Raw genomic sequence first — 17,317 nt, 5'->3', positions numbered from 1 at the left:
CTATGCGCCGGGACCCTGGGCCTGGAGTTGACCCTCCACTAGTGGACAGCTCGCAAAAGGATAAGGAGCCGCGGAGTCCCGAACGGAGAGAGCCCGCGGGAGACTTAAGTACCCAAGGCGCAGCAGCCCCGCCCAATCGGCGCCCGCTGCGGCTCCCTGAGCGCTTCTGGTAGGCTCCAGGGTCAGTCCGTCAGGAGGCGGGAGGGGCGGGGACAGGGCCGGCCAATCGGGCCCCGCTGTGGCTCTCTGCAGGCCCTGGGTAGGCTTTTGTGTCAGTCCGTCAGGTGGGCGGGCCCTAGTTCGGGGGCGGGGAGAAGTCTAGCCAGTCGGTGCTCGCCATGGCTTCCTGGGCGCCTCTGGTAGGTCCCCGCAGCAGTCCGTCAGGCGGGCTCGGGGGCGGAGCGACGGCAGCCGCGGCGGCTGGCTGGCAGGCAGTTCCGGGCGCCAGGCGGCCGTCGGTGAGTCCCGACGCCGGGGTCGGGGTCGCGGCGGGGTCGGGGGTCGAGGTCCGGGCGCGGGGCGCGGGCGCGGGCGCGGGAGGCCTGGCGGGGGCGCGGACGCCGCGGCGCGCGCGCCTGCGGGGGTTTCTCGGGGCCGGAAACGGACGGGCGGAGCGGGCCCCGCGCAGGAAGGTTCGCGAACGGCGGGGCGCCCGCGCCTGGCGCCGCTCGGGCTGCGGCCGCGGCGCGCGCCCCTTCCTGCCCCGCTTGGGGCGCGGACGGGCGCGGGGGCCGCCGCGGGCGCCTTGCGCGGCGGAGGCCCGGCCCCGTGGGCCGGCCGCTCCGGGGCCCCTGTCCCGCCGTGTGTGCGCGGCCGCGGGCTCGGTGGACCCGGCGGAGGGGACGGCCAGAGCCGGGCACAGCTGCGGCCGGCCCAGAGTCCGGCGGGGCCGGGGCGTGCCGGGCCTCACGCCGGGCCCTGCGTGACGCGGGGGCCACATGTCCCCGGCGGTGGGGCCGGCGACGGCCTTTAGCCGCTCAGTCGCTGGCCTTAGGTGGAGGTCCCAGCCGGCCCAGAAGTGTGGCCTGAGTTGTTTCTGTATTTTTTAACAGCTTTATTGCGGTGTCGTTTGCATACGGTAAAACTGATTATTGCTTGAATTTCAAACAAACTTCTAAGAAGTGCTTTTGTAAAGCCTTTTCTGAGGGGCAGTAGCCTCTTCACACATTTGGGCGTCTGACTCCCTGATTCCAGCCTCCCAGCCTGGCCCAGCTCCCACCTCAGCCCGCCTGCCAGGGGACGGAAGCCCAGCCCCCCGGGGCTGCAGCTTAGAGTGGCGCCCCTGTGCTCTCTGGTCCTGTTGCGGGGGACAGCTGCGTGGGCACCTCCTGAGACCCAGGCTGTGCCACGGGCCCTTCAGACGCCCCTTGCGCCCTAGACCTCTGCTGTCCCAGGCTGCATCGTGCCCCGTGGCCCTGGCCTGTCGACTGCATGGCTGGTGGTGGTGCCACTCAGTGTGCCCGGCGCCGTGCGTGGCGCCCAGCAGGATGAGGTGAAGGTCACGTGTGCGCGTCACTGACTTGGTCACTTTGGGGACTGAAGGAACGGGTTGTTTCAATAGTGCTTGTGACCTGGGGCTGCAGCGTAGATTTTATAGCCATCACTAGGTGACCTTTTGACTTGAGTCAGCTGTGGGCCCCTCTCAGCAGTGGGAAATGCCAGCCTACCTGCCAGCACGGTCAGCGCACCAGTGTGGACTGGGCACAGCCTGGCAGGTGGGTTTCCACGGCAGGATGGCACACACACAGCCAAGGGGAAGAAGGTCAAGAGAAGAAAACCCAGAAAACAATGGGCTGCAGGCCCCACGGTCACGCCAGGAATGGGCTCGCGCTCCATCTATTCTCGAGTCCAGACTTGGGCTCGATGCCCTGTCCTCAAGGGGTGCTAGGACTGCTCCTTCCGGGAGACGGGTGAGGACACTTCCCTAAAGGTCTCCGTGTGTCCGAGGGGGAGCGTGTCACTGTTCCGTGGATGGGCTGTGTCTCGGGGGAGGGACCGAGGCAGGCTCGGCAGAAGCCCTCCCATGGCTCCGAGCAGCAGGGCAGGCCCGCAGGCGGTAGAGAGGCATTCAGGGCAGGTGTTCTTGTGGACCGGCTGTGATACAGCAGCGGTGGGGGTAGGAGGTGAATAGCAGGGGTGATGTGGTGCCGGTTCCAGCATCGGGGTGCCCTGCTTTGGGATGGGGTACGGCATGGCTGGGCCAGTGTGTGTTGGGGGGGCAGCACAGAGGAAGGGCCGGACTCAGGTGTGGGAGTCGGTGGACAGCGGGAGCCTGGGGAGCAGGGAGGGCACTCATAACCCCCTGCACATGCCCGGGTCCCTCCTCCCTACCTGCAGGCCCGCGATGCCCCTGTGCCAAGGAGAGCAGGTGAGGGCTCTCTGGGAATCAAGAGCCTGCTTGAGCAGCCTGGGGGTCTGAGGGAGGGGCCGGGTCCCCGTCATGTGTGTAAGGAGGAGGGAGGCCCTGCGCTAAGTCACGTCACGGTGGGCGGTGGCCTGGCCCAGAGGTAGCAGTGTGGTCAGGTTCTGGATGCTGGGTTTTTTGGGGGGCGGCTGTTGGGTCTTCATTTCTGCAAGTGGGCTTTCTCTAGGTGCGGCCAGCAGGGGTCCTCTAGCTGTGGGCTCCAGTGTGTGGGTTTCTCGTTGCGCTGGCTCCTCTACTAGACTGAGGCTCAGCAGTTGTGGCTCACGGCCTCAGTTGAACCCGTGTCCCCTGCACTGGCAGGTGGATCCTTAACCACTGGACACCAGGGAAGTCCCGCCTCTGGATGTGGATAGCAGGCAGAGTCAGTGGGTTTCCTGACCCATTGGAGGTGAGGCTGAGGCCTTGAAGGGGCGGAATTGCTGCATCATTATTAGCGTCTCCCTGTCGATGGCCCCAGTTTTTAATAAGAATCTGGGTGCATTGGCAGCACAAGTAGCTGTGAGAAGGGCGGGTGCAGCATTCACCCCTGTGCTCCAGTGTGAGCAGTTGCTGGGTGCTGACTTGGTGCCCGATCACTTGGCATCACGTTGAGCTTGAAGGAAGGTGGACACCGTGTGAACGGTACTGCTCACCTGGGGCTGTGGTCCTGGGGCCTCACTGCGCAGCGTGTGCAGATGTCAGTCCTTGACCGTGGCCTCGGGAGGTTTGCTGTGCAGGCAGCTTAGACTCGGGGGGTGGGGGTCCAAGCACTGCAAGCAGCAGGGACGACTGTCACTGGGAGCATGGATTTGGGGGAGTTCAGTCCTGCATTGGGGCATCCCAGAGGGAGGCTCTTGAGTTGAACCCGTGTGTCTCCTGGCAACAGGTGGCCCCCCAGCAGCCGCCTGTTCGACTCTTGATGTGATGTTGGTTTGGGCGGCAGCTCACCCTTCTGAGATGACTCACTGACACCCACGCACCGGGTGAGGACGGTGGGGCCCAGCTGCCCAGTGGCCTCAGGCTCAGTCAGGGTTGGGTGGTTCTCCGCAGGGACGGCCCTTTCCACAGGTCCTCCCGCTCTGCACGTGGTGGGCCCTGGGCTTGCGAAGGGGGCCTGCAGCGAAGGAAATGCGAGAAGCAGTAGGTGCCAGGCGCCCCCACCCTCCTGGGGCTGCAGCCACCTGGCGGCTTCTTTCGTGTTAAAACCCATTTCTGAGGTTGCCCCGCCATCATTAACATTATGAAGCAGGGTTGTTCTGGATGAGTGTGCATGAGTGTACCGTAATTAGGGATTTCACCATCTTTTTTGGATTCCCTGGAAATACAAGTTCCTTGTCTTTATTTTTAAAATGAAATAATTGTACGGCAAAGCGTGCAAATCCTGAGTGTACAGCCAGACACACCCGTGTCCACGCACGCAGCCGCTGCTCGCCTTCCGGAAGAACTCCCTGCCGTAGCACTGACCCTCCTCCACAGAAAACTCTGTTCCGCTACTCACAAGGTTTCTGACTCCGAATGTCTGGGTTTTTCCACACCAAGCAACTCTCCGTTTCTTTCTTTTTTTTAATTAATTTATTTTTTTGGCTCTGCTGGGTCTTGTTGCTGTGGGGGCTCTTCTCTAGTTGTGGAGGGTGGGGCTGCTCTCTCTCGGCCCCCCAGGCTCCAAGCTGCGCAAGCTCAGTGGTGTGGCTCAGGCTTTGCTGCCCCACGGCATGTTGGGATCTTCGTGGACCAGGGATTGAATCCGTGTCTCCTGCTTTCACAGGCAGGTTCTTCACCACTGAGCCACCAGGGGAGCCACCCGTCTCTCAATGGACGCCGACCAGGGTCCTGGCTGCCTGGAGTCAGCACAGGCTACTCATGTTCAGGGCTTGGCCCCACACGGCTGCCCCCACCCCACCTCGGATGGCAGTGGGTGGCCAAGGCCTCCTGTGCGTCAGACGCATTGACTGTAAATTGAGGTTTTTCATGATCCCTCCTTGGGGTCAGTGATTTGCTAGCAGAGCTCCAAGAACTCAGAGAATCTCAAGTGTCAGCCCCCTGGGAGAGATACCCAGGGCCAGGTACGGGGGTGGCCAGGCTCCCTCCGTGCACTTCCCATGTCCAACTAGAAGCTCTCCAAACCCCCTGGTTTATTAGAGTTTTCTAGAGGGCTCCACTGTGAAGGCGTGCTTCATACATCATCAGCAAGTCATCTCTCGTTCCCCTCAACCCCCCAGGAGATGGGAGTGGTGGTGAAGGGGGATCCAGCCCCATCACTCAGGAAGCCCTGGGGGTCTGGGTGCTGCTGGCAGGGAGAAGCCCCAGCTCCTGCTGCCTCAGAATCGCCCCAAGGCAGCTGCCTCCCAGCTCCTTGTCTCCTGTTAGCTTTGCCTGTTCTCCAACTCCCTGTAACTGGAGTTATTCTATAAGTAATTTTTTTTTTGTCTAGTAGAAATGGCATTTAACAGAATGTCACTTTGTTGTGCAAAGTGAGTGCATTCCCGTCTGGAGCTTATTTTGGGGTATGAGTTAAGCGCAAGGCCAGGGCTGGGCACACAGAGCACTCCGTTCTTTTTGCCTCCTTGCTCGAGAGGAGTCAGGGTTTGGTAATGAGCTGGAAGCTTGGGAGGCCGGGGAGGGCTTCGGTTCCTGGTTGGAGGCTCCTGACACTCGACCCCTCACATCTCTCACCCTGAGCACAAAGGCTGCCGGCCGCCCCCCTGCGAGTGCGGGTCGGTGCAGTGTGGCCTGGAGGGGCCGTTGATGTCTGGGCAGGCAGCTGTGGCCGCGGGTGGCTCGGGTGGGTCTGGGCACGAGCCTAGAGCCCCTCTCCCCGTTACGATCTTTTTTTTTAGTTCTACCCGTTTCTGGCTGCCAGCCCGTCCCCCCCACCCCCATGCACGCGTGCTCTGTCAGGTGACCCCCAGACTGCAGCCCGCCAGGCTCCTCTGTCCGTGGATTTTTCCAGGGAAGAAGAGTGGATTGGGTTGCCATTTTCTTCTTCACCCCATTACGATTAAGGGTTAAAGTGCATTTCTAGATGTGACTGGAATGAAATATTTAAGGCCTTAAGTGCTGAGACCTCCCAAGGCGCCCTCGCTCTGGGCCAGGGAGCTGTGACTGCTGACGGGGAGGTTGAGGCCTGCAGTGTGTTGGGGCCTTTTCCCTCTGTTTTGCTCACAAAAGAGACTGCTTTGTGGTTCTTCAGCGTCCAGCAGGAGTAACAGTCCATGAATTAATGAAATGGGCTCACTCAGCCACAGGAGGTGTGGTCAGCCAACTGCGTGTGGGGGAAAGCCGCTTCAGGGAGACCAGCTGTCTTGGGGCTGCGGGTCAGTGCAGCCGGCTCCTGGGCTGCCCCGGGGGCGCCTCCTGCAAGCGAGTCTGTAAGAGCTGTCTGGTGTTTCCCGAACACTTCTAACGATCGCTGCCTCAAGGAGATGGCCAGGCCCAAGGATTGAGGGCTGTGACCTCAGTCAGACGCAGGCTGGCCTGGGAGAGGGGCCACCCCACGGCGGGGAGTGCCCGCTGCCTCAGCCTTGGCCCCTGCATGTGCGAGAGCAGCGTCCCGCCTCTCAGGCTGGAGCCCCACACCCCAGCGGCCTCGGCCCCTGGTGGCCACACGCGTCTCTGGACCCATCCTGACGCGCTGTGCTCTCCTTAGGGCTCGGGCTTGGTGGGGCTGCAGCGCTCATGGCTGCAGCCAGCGTGACCCCTCCCAGCTCCCTGGACCTGCTGCAGCCCGGCTTCTCCAAGACCCTCCTGGGGACCAAGCTGGAGGACAAGTACCTGTGCTCGGCCTGCGGGAACGTGCTGCGCAGACCCTTCCAGGCTCAGTGCGGCCATCGCTACTGCTCCGCCTGCCTGAGCAGCATCCTGAGGTGGGGCCAGGGCAGGCGTGTGGCGGTCGTCTCCGGGGGCCAGTCTTCCTGCTCCTCCGTGTCTTTAGTGGGAACCGCACAGTCCCCGCGTCTGTCTGTGGGGTGCGCTGGCACACACTGCCCTGTGCCTGCTGGCCGCCCCGCTTGGTGGCCGTGAGAGCGCCAGGGCCGTAGGGTGGATCTGGTGGCTGGCAGGGGCTGCCCGCCATCCGTGGCAGGCTCACAGGGCTGCTTCCCCTCCAGCTCCGGGCCCCAGAGCTGCGCCGCCTGCCTGCACGAGGGCATTTACGAGGAGGGCGTCTCCATCCTGGAGAGCAGCTCGGTGAGTGAGCCGGCGGCTGCACTGGGCGCGTCAGGAGAGGGAGCCTGGGGGCGGCCCAGGCCTGGGGCGGGCGGCGGGGGGCTCACCCCAGGGCCGCTGTCTCCCCAGGCGTTCCCGGACAATGCTGCCCGCAGGGAGGTGGAGAGCCTGCCGGCCGTCTGTCCCAGCGAGGGCTGCTCCTGGAAGGGGACCCTGAAGGACTACGAGGTAGGGGCCGCCCGGCGCCGGCTCTGCCTCCCCCAGGGCGGCGTCCGGCTCCATGGAGGAGAGGCAGCCGCCGCCGGGGTGGCCCCACGGAGCCGCACGCAAGGCCGGGGACTGGGGAGCTAGCCGTCCGTGCATGTTCCTGGTGTGTCCAGGGGGCGGGGAGCAGGAGCATGTGCGGGGCCCTGGTCCTGCCTGAGCGCCAGGTGGGTGAGAAGTCAGCTTTCTCGCTGCTGGGGTTGTGTTGTCTGCTCGCTGAGTGTGTTCGTGCTGGAGGATGGACGCAGGAGTGGCTTGCTTATCAGTCCTGGGGTCACAGGAAAGCATCTTGACAAGGTGCCAGCAACAAGGCCAGTGGCCGGGTGCGTCTCTTCTGGGCCCGTCTGGCAGGCTGGGGCACCTGTGTGCCAACCTCCGTCTGGTAGCCGGGCCTGCCGCCCCATCGCCTCCTCGGGACTGGGCCAGTGCTCTCCCTGGGGCTCGAGGGCCGCTGGAGGCTCTCCTCTGCGGGGCGCCCACATGAGCCATGCCTGCAGCACTTCCCGGTGGCCGGGTGCCCACGCTGTGGCGGGTCATACCCCGGGCCAGGCCTAGTCTTGAGAACAGGGGAGCCCACCCCAGGCTGCAGGGGGAGGAACCTTAGGCCGTCACGCCAAGGCCACTCTCAGCCATGGGGTCTGTGACACAGGGTCTGAGGGAGGGCAGCGCGACAGGGCAGAGTGGCCAGGCCCAGCCCGATGGGATGGGGCTCATGTGTGTGTGAGGGGCCCCAGGCTGGGCCTCAGGGAGGCCTCGGTGCCCACACAGCCCCCCGGCGAGTCTGCAGGGCTGTCTGCAGGGCACCTGTTCTCTGCCCAGGGCTGCACAGACCACAGAGCAGCCTCCCAGCCGGGGGCGAGTGCTGTCTGTCCTGAGTTTCCACCTGAAAGCGGGGCCCGTCGGCTCTGGAGTTGGGATCCTGGGTTCCTCTTTCCTGCTCCTGGCCCTCGGCCCTGCCCAGCACTGCTCCCTGTTGTCTCGCCCGACTCGACGTTGTGGGCTTCGGGCTCTCAGGGTCTGCGTTTTGCCAGAGCAACTTGTCCATGTCTGTGGAGGAGCCTGTGGGCAGGTGGATGGCAGGTATGCTCTGCTCTGATTAGGCACCAGGCCTGCGTGCACAGGCCTCTGCGCCTTTCCCGGGAGTGGGACTCTGGTCCATGGGCCACCGTGGGGCAGGGGCACGGACAGGGTCCCCGTCTGTGGATGGGCCTGCACTGTTGCCCCCTGGGGCTGTCCAGAGAGGAGGCCTTGGGGCAGGGTCTCCCTGGGAGGGTGGGGGACACTGTGATGCCTTTTGAGGGGACCAGAGATCCCTGGGGACAGGTGGAGTAACCCCAGCGCTCAAGTCCTCGGGGGTTTCTTTTGCCTGCGGGTGGCAGCTTCGAGGGCCTCTGGCAGAGAGCCTGGGTCTACAGCCAGTCGTGGGCCCGCCGACCCTGCAAGCACGCGGGCTGGAAAGTCCCTGGCTGGGCCTGGGAGCTCAGGAAAGTCCCCGTGGGGGTGGTCATGTGGGAGGCAGGCCTGCCTGGTCTCTGAGTGCAGCCTTTGGTGCAGGCTTAACCTGTCACTGGCTTGACAGGCCACTGAGGGCAAGACTCGCCTCGGTGTGCGGGCAGCCACCTTGCTGTGTGGTGGCCCCACCCTTAGCCCTGCGCCAAGACATCTGCCCTCTGGGTTGCTCAAAACTGGGGCCATGCTGGGAAGTGCTGGGGCTGTAGCCGAGCTCCTGAGAGTGTGGGAAGACGGGAAAGTTCTGTGTAGCCTTTGAATAAGTTTTTCCCTTGCAGTGATGTCTAGCGTTTTCTAAGAACCCAGTGAGGTAATGTTCCAGTTCAGTGAGAAGATGGAGCGCCTGCCAAATGCAGGTGGGGGCGACTGGGGGCTGCTGTCTGGAAGGGAGAGGCAGGGAATGGCGGAGGGAACAGCAGGGAGAAATGGCCTTGGGCTTCAGAGGAGGGTCCGACCCTCCTCTGGGCGGACCTGGGGGGGCCAGGCTATGGGGTCGTCGAGCTGAAAGGGGCACAGAGAGGGGGTGCTGGGCCCTGGCCCCTGCCGGGCCGTCTGAAATTAAAGCACCTGAGCATTTGGTTTGAACTCTGGCTGACGGCGTGTTTGTTGATTTCTCCGTGCCGTCCGAGAGGAGTGGGAGCTGACAGAGCTGGCCTGGCCCGGCCCGAGTGTGCCCCTGCTCCGGGCCGGAACCCTGAGCCCAGGGGCAGCCGCCGTGGAATGGGACCGGGTTCGACCAGGACAGGCCTTCCTCTCCAGGCTTGGTCAAGCTGCCCCGTGCCCAGCCTCCAGCGTTTCCTTTGGTTTGATCGAATCCCGGTGCCCTTGGCACTGTTGTTTGTGCATAAGGAGCCGTGGGCGTTCCCGAGGCCCCCGCGGCCTCCGTGTGGTGGTTTGTTCCATGCCCAGTGCAGTCAGATTAGAACTCTCTGGGGAGTTGTGGGTGCCCGGGGGGTTCAGGGATGTGTCCCCCAGGCGTACCTGCAGGGCAGTCTTTGCGGCACTCCATGGAGCGGCAGCCCCAGGGCGGGGGTCCCTCCGCTCTGCTCCTGCACCCGGTATCGTCCCGCCCACCCGCCGCACGGCCCGTTTGTTTCCTGGGGCCCGACCTCCGCAGCAGCGTCCCTGACGCCCCCCTGGCTGTGGGGGGCTGCCTGGAGGGCCCCCCGTGCCGAGTCTCCGGGGTGCTCCTGGGGTTCTGCTTTCCCCGCAGCCAAGCCTGCCGCGCGAGGTGGAGGCCGTGTATGTACACTGCCCTGGACTTTGGGACCCATGGATGACCTGAGGGAGGCTGCTCCTCCTTCGGGGTCACTGGCTGACCTCTGGGGCACCTGCCCTGCAGATTGGCCCTGGAGCCCTGAGCAGCCCTGCTTGGTGGGGGCCCAGCCTGCATCTCCACAGAGGCACTGGCCTCACGGTGTGGGTGTGCGTGGTGCCCGGCTGTGCTCCTAGGAGTGGTCATGTTCACGTGATGTGGATTTGACTGCAGTTTTCATAAAACTATCGCATCCAAAGTATCACGTCCCGTTTTCCGCTTACTGCCTCCTCCTGCACCCCTTCCAGCCAGGTTTCCTGCCGGCTCTCCTGGTCTCTGCCTGTCCCCTGGGCCTGCCACCCTGCCCATCTCCCGGCCCACCCTTTCTCACTGCTCCAGCTGCCTCCACCTTCCCGCTCACCCCGTGGCCAGCCCAGTGCCTGGCACGCCTGGCTCTCAAGGCCGTGGCATAGCCAGCCGCATCATCGCCTCTCCTGGGACAGCCTGGGCCTGACTGCTAGTTCGGATCCCCAGGCTGGGACCCCGCATCCCCAGCCACGTCACCCGTGGCCTCGGCTCCAGGAGGGTGAGAGGAGGGCCTCTATCTGGCTGTCGCCTGGGCCGCCGTGGCTCTCCTCTGCCGTTCGTCCTCTAAGAGCCTGTCCCTCTGCCTCCGTGCCCCCCTCACTGTTCTCTCTGTGTCCAGAAGGTGGGGCTTGGCCAGCTGGACCTGGGTCCTGATCTCTGCCCTGGAGCAGGGGCGCTGGAGTGAGCGCAGGGGTCCCATGGCCTGGATGCGGCCAGAATCCTGCCAGCGCCCCGCCGACACCCGCTCCCTTTATTGCCAGAGCTGCCACGAAGGACACTGCCCGTTCGTGCTGACCGCGTGCCCAGCGTGTAAAGGCCTCGTGCGTCTGGGCGAGAAGGAGCTCCACCTGGAGCACGAGTGTCCGGAGCGGAGCCTCAGCTGCCAGCACTGCAGGGCGCCCTGCTGCCCGGCCGACATGAAGGTGAGCTCTCCGGGGGTGGCACGCGGAACCGCGTCTCCCTCCCTCGGCCGCCTGGCGTCCGGCCACCCCGAGCCTGCGGACGCCCCCCGCACGCCTGGCCGGGGCTCTGACTGCTGCCGCGCCCCTTGCAGGCGCACCACCAGATCTGCCCCAAGTTCCCCTTGACGTGTGACGGCTGCGGCAAGAAGAAGATCGCCCGTGAGAAGGTGGGCGGTCTGGGCCGGAGGGTGGGCTCCATGTCCTCTCCTGCCCGGCGTCTGCACCCTCGGCCCGCGGGGTCGGGGACCTGGTGCTTGGGTGTCCGCGCTGCCTCGGGGCTCCCTGTGCCCTGGGGGTCTCTGTCTCTGAGTGCGGGTGGGGGGAGGCGGCTTGCCTCTGCTCCCGCAGCACGTGCTCTCACGGGCCCCTCTCGCGTCCCTGCTGGCTGTGCAGGGAGCTGACCTGTGTGGCCGCTGTCTCTCCAGCTCTCTGTTCTCTGGGGGTAGGACGAGAGCCCTGTGGCGTGTTCTCGGGGAGGCAGCTGTGGTGTGTCTGACAGAGCCCGTCTGCCTTCTTTTCTTTTGAGCATCTGGGGTTGCTCTGTAGAGACAACTTGTTTGCAGATATATTGGGCCATCAGGGTGCTCCAGGGCGGAGACCGGGAGGGGAGTGCGTTGTGGGTGCATGGGGGCTCAAGTCCCTCGCAGGCCGGGAGGGGCCCCGTCCCGACCCGCCCTGCCAGCCTCGGTCCCTCCGGCCTGGCTGCACAAGGAGTGAAGACTGCGTCCCAGCTGGTTTCAGGTGGCGATGCTCAGGTTGTGCACGTGACCAAGAGCTTTTCTGCCTTGAGTTTCACCAGCACCCCCTTTTTATATATTGGGGTGTATTTTGATCCCTGGAGAAGGAAATGGCATCCCACTCCAGTGTTCTTGCCTGGAGAATCTCATGGACAGAGGAGCCTGGCGGGCTACAGTCCATGGGGTCGCAGAGGGTCAGACACTACTGAGTGACTCCCACTAACTCACCACCAGCCTTAGAGCCCTGGGTCTGTAGACCGGCTGTGCCGGGGAACGGCAGAGCTGCTGTCTGGGACTCGGAGGCCTGTGCAGGGAATAGAGGCTCCGTGGGTAGTCTGAGGCATCCTCAGCCTGTGCTGGCTTCAGGCACACATGGCCGAGTGTGCGTGTGTGCATGTGAGCATGGGCGTCACGAGTATGCACTGCAGCGTTGGGAGCATCTTGCTGGGTGTTGTCTGGCCTGAGTGTGCCGAGGCCGGTGGGGTGGGTGCAGGGACCCTTGCTCGGACTCTGACCTGGTCGGGGCCGCAGGGGTGAGCGGCCGGAGCAGAGGCGGAGCGGTGTTGACCCCAGACCCGTCAGTTTCAGGATCACGTCCGGGCATGTGGCAGATGCCGAGTCCCGTGCCGCTTCCACACCGTCGGCTGCCCCGAGACGGTGAGTCCCGGTCTGCAGGGGGCCCGGCTTCTGGTTCTCAAGCAGAGGCCCTTCTGGACGCATCTCCATTCTCGCTCCGGCCCAGCCTGCGGGTGTCCCGGCTCTGTGCATTGTCCTCCCGGCGATCCCCAGTGCCCAGCCTCGACCACCCAGTGGAAGGGGTGCCCAGCGTGTTGCGCCCCCCGAGGTCTGGCCACGTCCCCTGCATCCACTCACCTCGCTTCACCTGGCTGTTCCAGCCAAAAGCCCCGAGGTCATCCTGGACCTGCTTCCCTCTCTTGCGTCATGCCCAGTCTCTGGACGAGCCTCCGTTCCACCCAGACGGCCCCTCGCCCTCCCCACCTCACTTCTGTGGCCTGCGTGGCCCTGCTGTGTGATCTCGCTCCAGCCACTGGCCCAGCTGGCCTCCAGCATGCCGACTTTCTCTGGACCTTGAACCAGCGGCCGCACCTGCCAGCTTCTCTGCGCCTCCCTCGGGCCTGGGCAGCTCCGTCTGCGCATGGCCCTGGCCCTCCTCTCTCACCTGTTCCACGTCCCTGGGGGCTGGGCGTGCGCAGGCCTGGCCCGTAGATGGGCTCCCCAGCCCTCTGCTCTCGGCGGCGGTGCTGACTCGGCACCTGCCTTGTTTCTCTGGGGTTGAATGAGGCAGGATTCCGTTCCCTCGGTCTGTGTGCCCTCCTGCTTCTGGGCAGTGCGGTGCTGCTTACTTCCCACGTGGGCCCGGGGCACAAATGGCCCCTTCTCGGCCTGTGGAGAGTCTGTCCTGGTGACCTCTCGGCTCCAGCAGCGGCCTCAGCACAGCCTCCACGTCAGGTGTCCCGGGTCCCCGGGCGCTGGGCCTCACGTGGAGCTTCGCCCCTTTATTTGCGCTTCAGACTCTCTTAGCGCACTCGCTGCGGAGCTTTGGAAGGGACGTGGCTGCAAAGTCAGATCTGTGCGGGGGCCTCCCTGAAGGTGAACTTTACCCCCACCCCCAGCTGTGGCAGTCTTTAGTGGCCCCTTCAGCACCTTACACACGAGAGGGGCACGTGGGAAGGTCTGTGTCTCAAGGACAGGGTGGGTGCTCTGTCTGGCGCAGTGCTGGCAGCTCAGGGTCGGGACTCGCCCTCCTGCCGCCATGCGCTCCGGGCGCCAGCGCCTGCCGAGGTCTGTGACCCGGGGCCTGGCGGGGCTGAGTGCTGTCGTCCTCGGCAGGTGGAGAGCGAGAAGCAGCAGGAGCATGAGGCACAGCGGCTCCGGGAGCACCTGGCCCTGCTGCTGGGCGTCCTGCTGGAGGCTGGGCGGCCCCCAGGGGATGGCCGCCCCCTCCTCAGCCAGGGCGAGGGCGCCTGGGAGGTCAGCACACCCACCAGGGTGCCGGAGCTGCTGCAGAGGTGCGAGGCCCTGGAGCGGAAGACGGCCACCTTCGAGAACATCGTCTGCGTGCTGAACCGGGAGGTGGAGCGGGTGGCCGTGACGGCCGAGGCCTGCGGCCGACAGCACCGGCTGGACCAAGAGAGGATCGAGGCCCTGAGCAACAAGGTCCGTGCCGGGGAGCGGTGCGTGCCCGCAGCGCCCAGGCCTCCTCAGACGTGCCGGGACCACGGGGGGTGCTTGCTGCTTGTGGACCCACACAGGCGTTTCCCCGGGGGTGGGGGTCTCAGGGGCACGGAGCCCACCTGCGAGCAGCTGAGGCCGGGAAGGCTGAGGCGCTGGGCAAGGGGCCGCCTCTTGGAGATGGGGAGGCAGGCGTAGAGCTCTGTTACAAGCTCGTTCGTGCCGGACGCAAGTTGGTCTCCGTGGGCCTGGCGGAGGCCCGTCTAAACGGCCCCGCGCTCCCAGGTGCAACAGCTGGAGCGGAGCATCGGCCTGAAGGACCTGGCCATGGCCGACTTGGAGCAGAAGATCCTCGAGATGGAGGCGTCCACCTTCGACGGCGTGTTCGTCTGGAAGATCTCAGACTTCTCCAGGAAGCGCCAGGAGGCCGTGGCCGGCCGCACGCCTGCCATATTCTCCCCAGGTGCTCTGCACGGCCTTCCCGCCCCTGGGCTGGGGTCTGCTCCAGGCCTCCCCCTGGCTCCTCACCCACCTCACTCTTGCACGGCTGCCCCCACTGTGTCCAGCGCTCACCCCTCCGCTCCTCGTTGGACGGGAGGCTCATGCAGACCTGGGGTGGCTGACCTTGCCCTCTGCCCAGAGCCCCACAAGCTGCGCGTTGACCCAGCCCAAGCCTCCTGGCAGGCAGCAGGTCCAGCATGGGCGCACGTCCAGGCCCCGTTTCTGAGAGCCCTGTGTCTGTCTGTGCTGGCAGCTGACCCCTCCTTGAGCCCGGGCTGAGCGGCAGGTGCTGTGGGGAGGCCGCGTGGCCGGCCTGGCCTCACCCCCCACCGCCCTGCAGCCTTCTACACCAGCAGGTATGGCTACAAGATGTGCCTGCGCGCCTACCTCAACGGGGACGGCACTGGGCGCGGCACACACCTGTCCCTCTTCTTCGTGCTGATGCGGGGCCCGCACGACGCCCTCCTGCGCTGGCCCTTCAACCAGAAGGTGCGTGAGGCCGTGCCTGGCCGTGGGGCTCCAGGGTGGCAGGTGGCATCCATGGCTTCTCGGCCATGCTGCCGGTCAGGCCGCTGGCTGACGCTGCTCAGCACCACACTGTGTGGACGGCTGCCTCAGAGAGCTTGTGTGCCAGGGTGGCGGACAGCCGGGCCTCCCGGGCTGAACTGGGCACCTGGGTCTAGGTCTCGGTCAGGACAGAAGTGAGGGCATGCACAGCCCCATGACCCTCGCGGAGGACGTGGCATCCCCGAGCGCGGGGCGGGGGTCACACTTCTCCCTGGGGAGCGCTCCTCCTGGGCTGGGGCAGCTGGGAGCTCCTGCTGAGACCACGCCCGTGAGACGAGTGTCCTCAGAAGCCCCCGGCCCGTGAGCACCGTGCCGGAGCCAGCCGTGGGTCTCTGTCAGCGGCCAGGACAGGCCAGGACAGGCACAGACGGACAGGCCTGGCCGACCGCGGGGCTGTGACTCGGTCGCCCCGGGCGCTCTCCTCCCAGGTGACCCTGATGCTGCTGGACCAGAACAACCGGGAGCACGTGATCGACGCCTTCAGGCCCGACGTGACCTCGTCCTCCTTCCAGAGGCCGGTCAGTGACATGAACATCGCTAGCGGCTGCCCGCTCTTCTGCCCCGTCTCCAAGATGGAGGCCAAGAACTCGTACGTGCGTGACGACGCTATCTTCATCAAGGCCATCGTGGACCTGACGGGGCTCTAGCGGCCTCTCACACAGCAGGGCCCTGCGCTGGGTGGGCTTCTGCTGAGCTCAGTCCTGAGGGTTCTGTCCTGAGCAGGGCTGGGCTGTGGCGGGTCCTGTGTGTCCCTGGCGGGTGTGCCCCACAGGCCTAAAGCCCTCAGCCCACAGCAGGGCAGCCACAGCGAGGAGCCCAGGAGAGGAGGGTCGGCCTTGGGCCTGGCTGCAGCTCGGAGGAGAATCCTGCTGGGCCAGCCTGACCAGACTGCCCCTGGAGAGGGGTGCCCCGTGGCCCCCGCCCTGTGGGGTGTGGGGGGCCCAGCCGTCGAGAGACACGTTGACGTCCCCATCCATACGGGGAGGTGCAATCAGACCCTCAGCTCTCTGTGCTGAGTGCTGTCCTGGCTCCGGCCCCGGGGGCAGTGACCCGGGCCGTCTCCCTGAGTGTCCCGTGGCTCCCGGACACCGCAGACCTCAGGGAAGTCGGCTGTCCTGGGAGACTGCTAGCTGGGCGGCTCCCCTCCCTGAGGCCTCACCAGGGGCTGCCATGGAGAGCAGGGCCCCCAGGCCTGGAGAGTGTCGCCGGCTTTGTCTGCGGTGGTGTAGCCCCAGGAGCAGCCTCGCCCACCCTGGGGGTCCCCTTGACAGCACCAGAGGAGCCCGGGTGGCCTGAGCACAGGGTGCACCTGGTGGGCCCTGTCAGGGCCGTAGCCCCGGGGGCCGCCAGCCGGGCACAGGTCCTGGCCACTGGCCGTCCACACCCAGGACTGGGAGACTTGGGGGCCAGGTCCTCACAGGGACGTCATGACGCTGGACACCCTCAGCGTCGTCACTCTCCCTTCTCTGGTTTGAGAAGTTAAACAGCAGAAAAAGCACACAGAGGAATAAACTCTGTGCCCAGAGTTAACACGTGTCCATGTTTTGAATTCTGTGTTTTAACTAAAAAGAGACGTTGCAGAAGAGCGGAGTCTGGTTCCTTTCCCTCGCGCTGCCTCAGCTGGCCGAGGCGCTGCCCTTGCCGAGTCGGGTCCTTTGCTGTGTGTGTGTGTGTGTGCTTCTGTCTCCGTGTTTGGTCTCCCACACGAGAGGCGCGTGCACCGGGCCCCCCGCGGGTCCTCGTCCTCTCCCAGTGGGGAGAGCCTGGTGTGCTGAGCACAGCGGGGGTGTGAATGCCAGGCCCCCTGTCTGTCGCCTCCCCACCCCGTTCCCACAGGCACACGCCTGCCCGCGCCCGTCTCCGGGGTTCACGGGGCGTCCCCGCTGCCCTGTGTCCCATCCAGCCCTGTGCACGGGCTCAGAGCTTCAGCGGGATCCCTCCTGGCTGGAAGAAGCACCTGCAACCCCGTGACTATTTGTGCTGTGGTGGTCGGTGAGGGGAACGTCCTGTATGCGTCAGATTCATGGCTGATAGTCGTCATAGGTTGAATTATGTCCCCCAAAAGCTACGAAGTACTGTTTCTCAGTAACTTAGAATGTGACCTCGTTTGGAATGACAGCCTTTACAGAGATAAAGGGAGGCATTAGGCTGGGCTCAATCCAGCATGCCTGGCGTCGGTGGACACACAGAGGGGAGAGCATGTGCAGGCTGGGGGCACGTGCCGCGTCGGGGGGGCGGTGGGCGTGCCGCTCCAGAGCCCAGGAGCGGCCCTGCCGCCCCGTGAGCTCGGGCCTGAGCCTCCAGGACTCGGAGAGGGTCGGTTCTCTGTTTCAAACTTCCTGGTGTGCGGCTCAGCACCTGGGCCGCCGGGGCGGGCTCGGTTGTGTCTCCACAGCCTCTGCCAACTGGCTTCATCTTTGACTGAGAGAAGAGTGCCTGACCTCCAGTGGTCGCTTCTGCGGCGCCTCACTTTCTGCCGCGTGTGTTCCGAGGCTCCTCTGTTGGCTGCACACGCGCAGGATGGTTCTGTCTACCTGATGAGTCGACTGCCTCGCCAGACATCGTAACTGACCGTTCCTAGTCAGCCGTCACGTTTGCAGAACTCGGGAGAGGGTTTCCCGCTGCTGCTGCTGCCGCCTCCTACTCACATCGTGTCTTTCCTGTCGGGACAGCT

At 65.1% G+C, this 17,317-nt stretch overlaps 1 protein-coding gene across 2 annotated transcripts; it reads left to right on the top strand.

Annotated features, from left to right (window-relative positions):
• Positions 1 to 323: 323 nt before the first annotated feature.
• TRAF2 (TNF receptor associated factor 2) lies at positions 324 to 16,173 on the top strand. 2 transcript variants are annotated; one of them, XM_055399518.2, is made up of 11 exons: positions 398 to 458; positions 6,051 to 6,267; positions 6,511 to 6,589; positions 6,698 to 6,796; positions 10,445 to 10,606; positions 10,738 to 10,812; positions 11,965 to 12,039; positions 13,234 to 13,560; positions 13,861 to 14,038; positions 14,417 to 14,565; positions 15,072 to 16,173. In XM_055399518.2, the coding sequence occupies exons 2-11, from the start codon at positions 6,080 to 6,082 to the stop codon at positions 15,288 to 15,290; spliced, it is 1,551 nt and encodes a 516-aa protein (XP_055255493.1). In that variant the 5' UTR covers positions 398 to 458; positions 6,051 to 6,079; the 3' UTR covers positions 15,291 to 16,173. The 2 variants fall into 2 exon arrangements, with proteins under 2 accessions (XP_055255494.1, XP_055255493.1); XM_055399519.2 differs by lacking the exons at positions 6,051 to 6,267; positions 6,511 to 6,589; positions 6,698 to 6,796 and having other exon boundaries at positions 324 to 458.
• The last annotated feature ends 1,144 nt before the right edge of the window (positions 16,174 to 17,317 follow it).

This window comes from Moschus berezovskii, chromosome 11, assembly GCF_049115385.1.
Source record: "Moschus berezovskii isolate FMDL1 chromosome 11, NW_MosBer_1.0, whole genome shotgun sequence".
NCBI lineage: Eukaryota > Metazoa > Chordata > Mammalia > Artiodactyla > Moschidae > Moschus > Moschus berezovskii.
The sequence above is the reverse complement of the archived record's forward strand: the minus strand, read 5'-3'. Positions and strand labels throughout refer to the sequence as shown.

Bases quoted from the DNA above. Each gene is read 5' to 3' on its own strand.
- TRAF2 (XM_055399518.2), top strand. From the start codon at position 6,080: ATGGCTGCAGCCAGCGTGACCCCTCCCAGCTCCCTGGACCTGCTGCAG. The intron at 10,607-10,737 runs GTGAGCTCTCCG...CGCCCCTTGCAG, and splicing joins GCTGCCCGGCCGACATGAAG to GCGCACCACCAGATCTGCCC. The intron at 14,566-15,071 runs GTGCGTGAGGCC...CTCTCCTCCCAG, and splicing joins GCTGGCCCTTCAACCAGAAG to GTGACCCTGATGCTGCTGGA.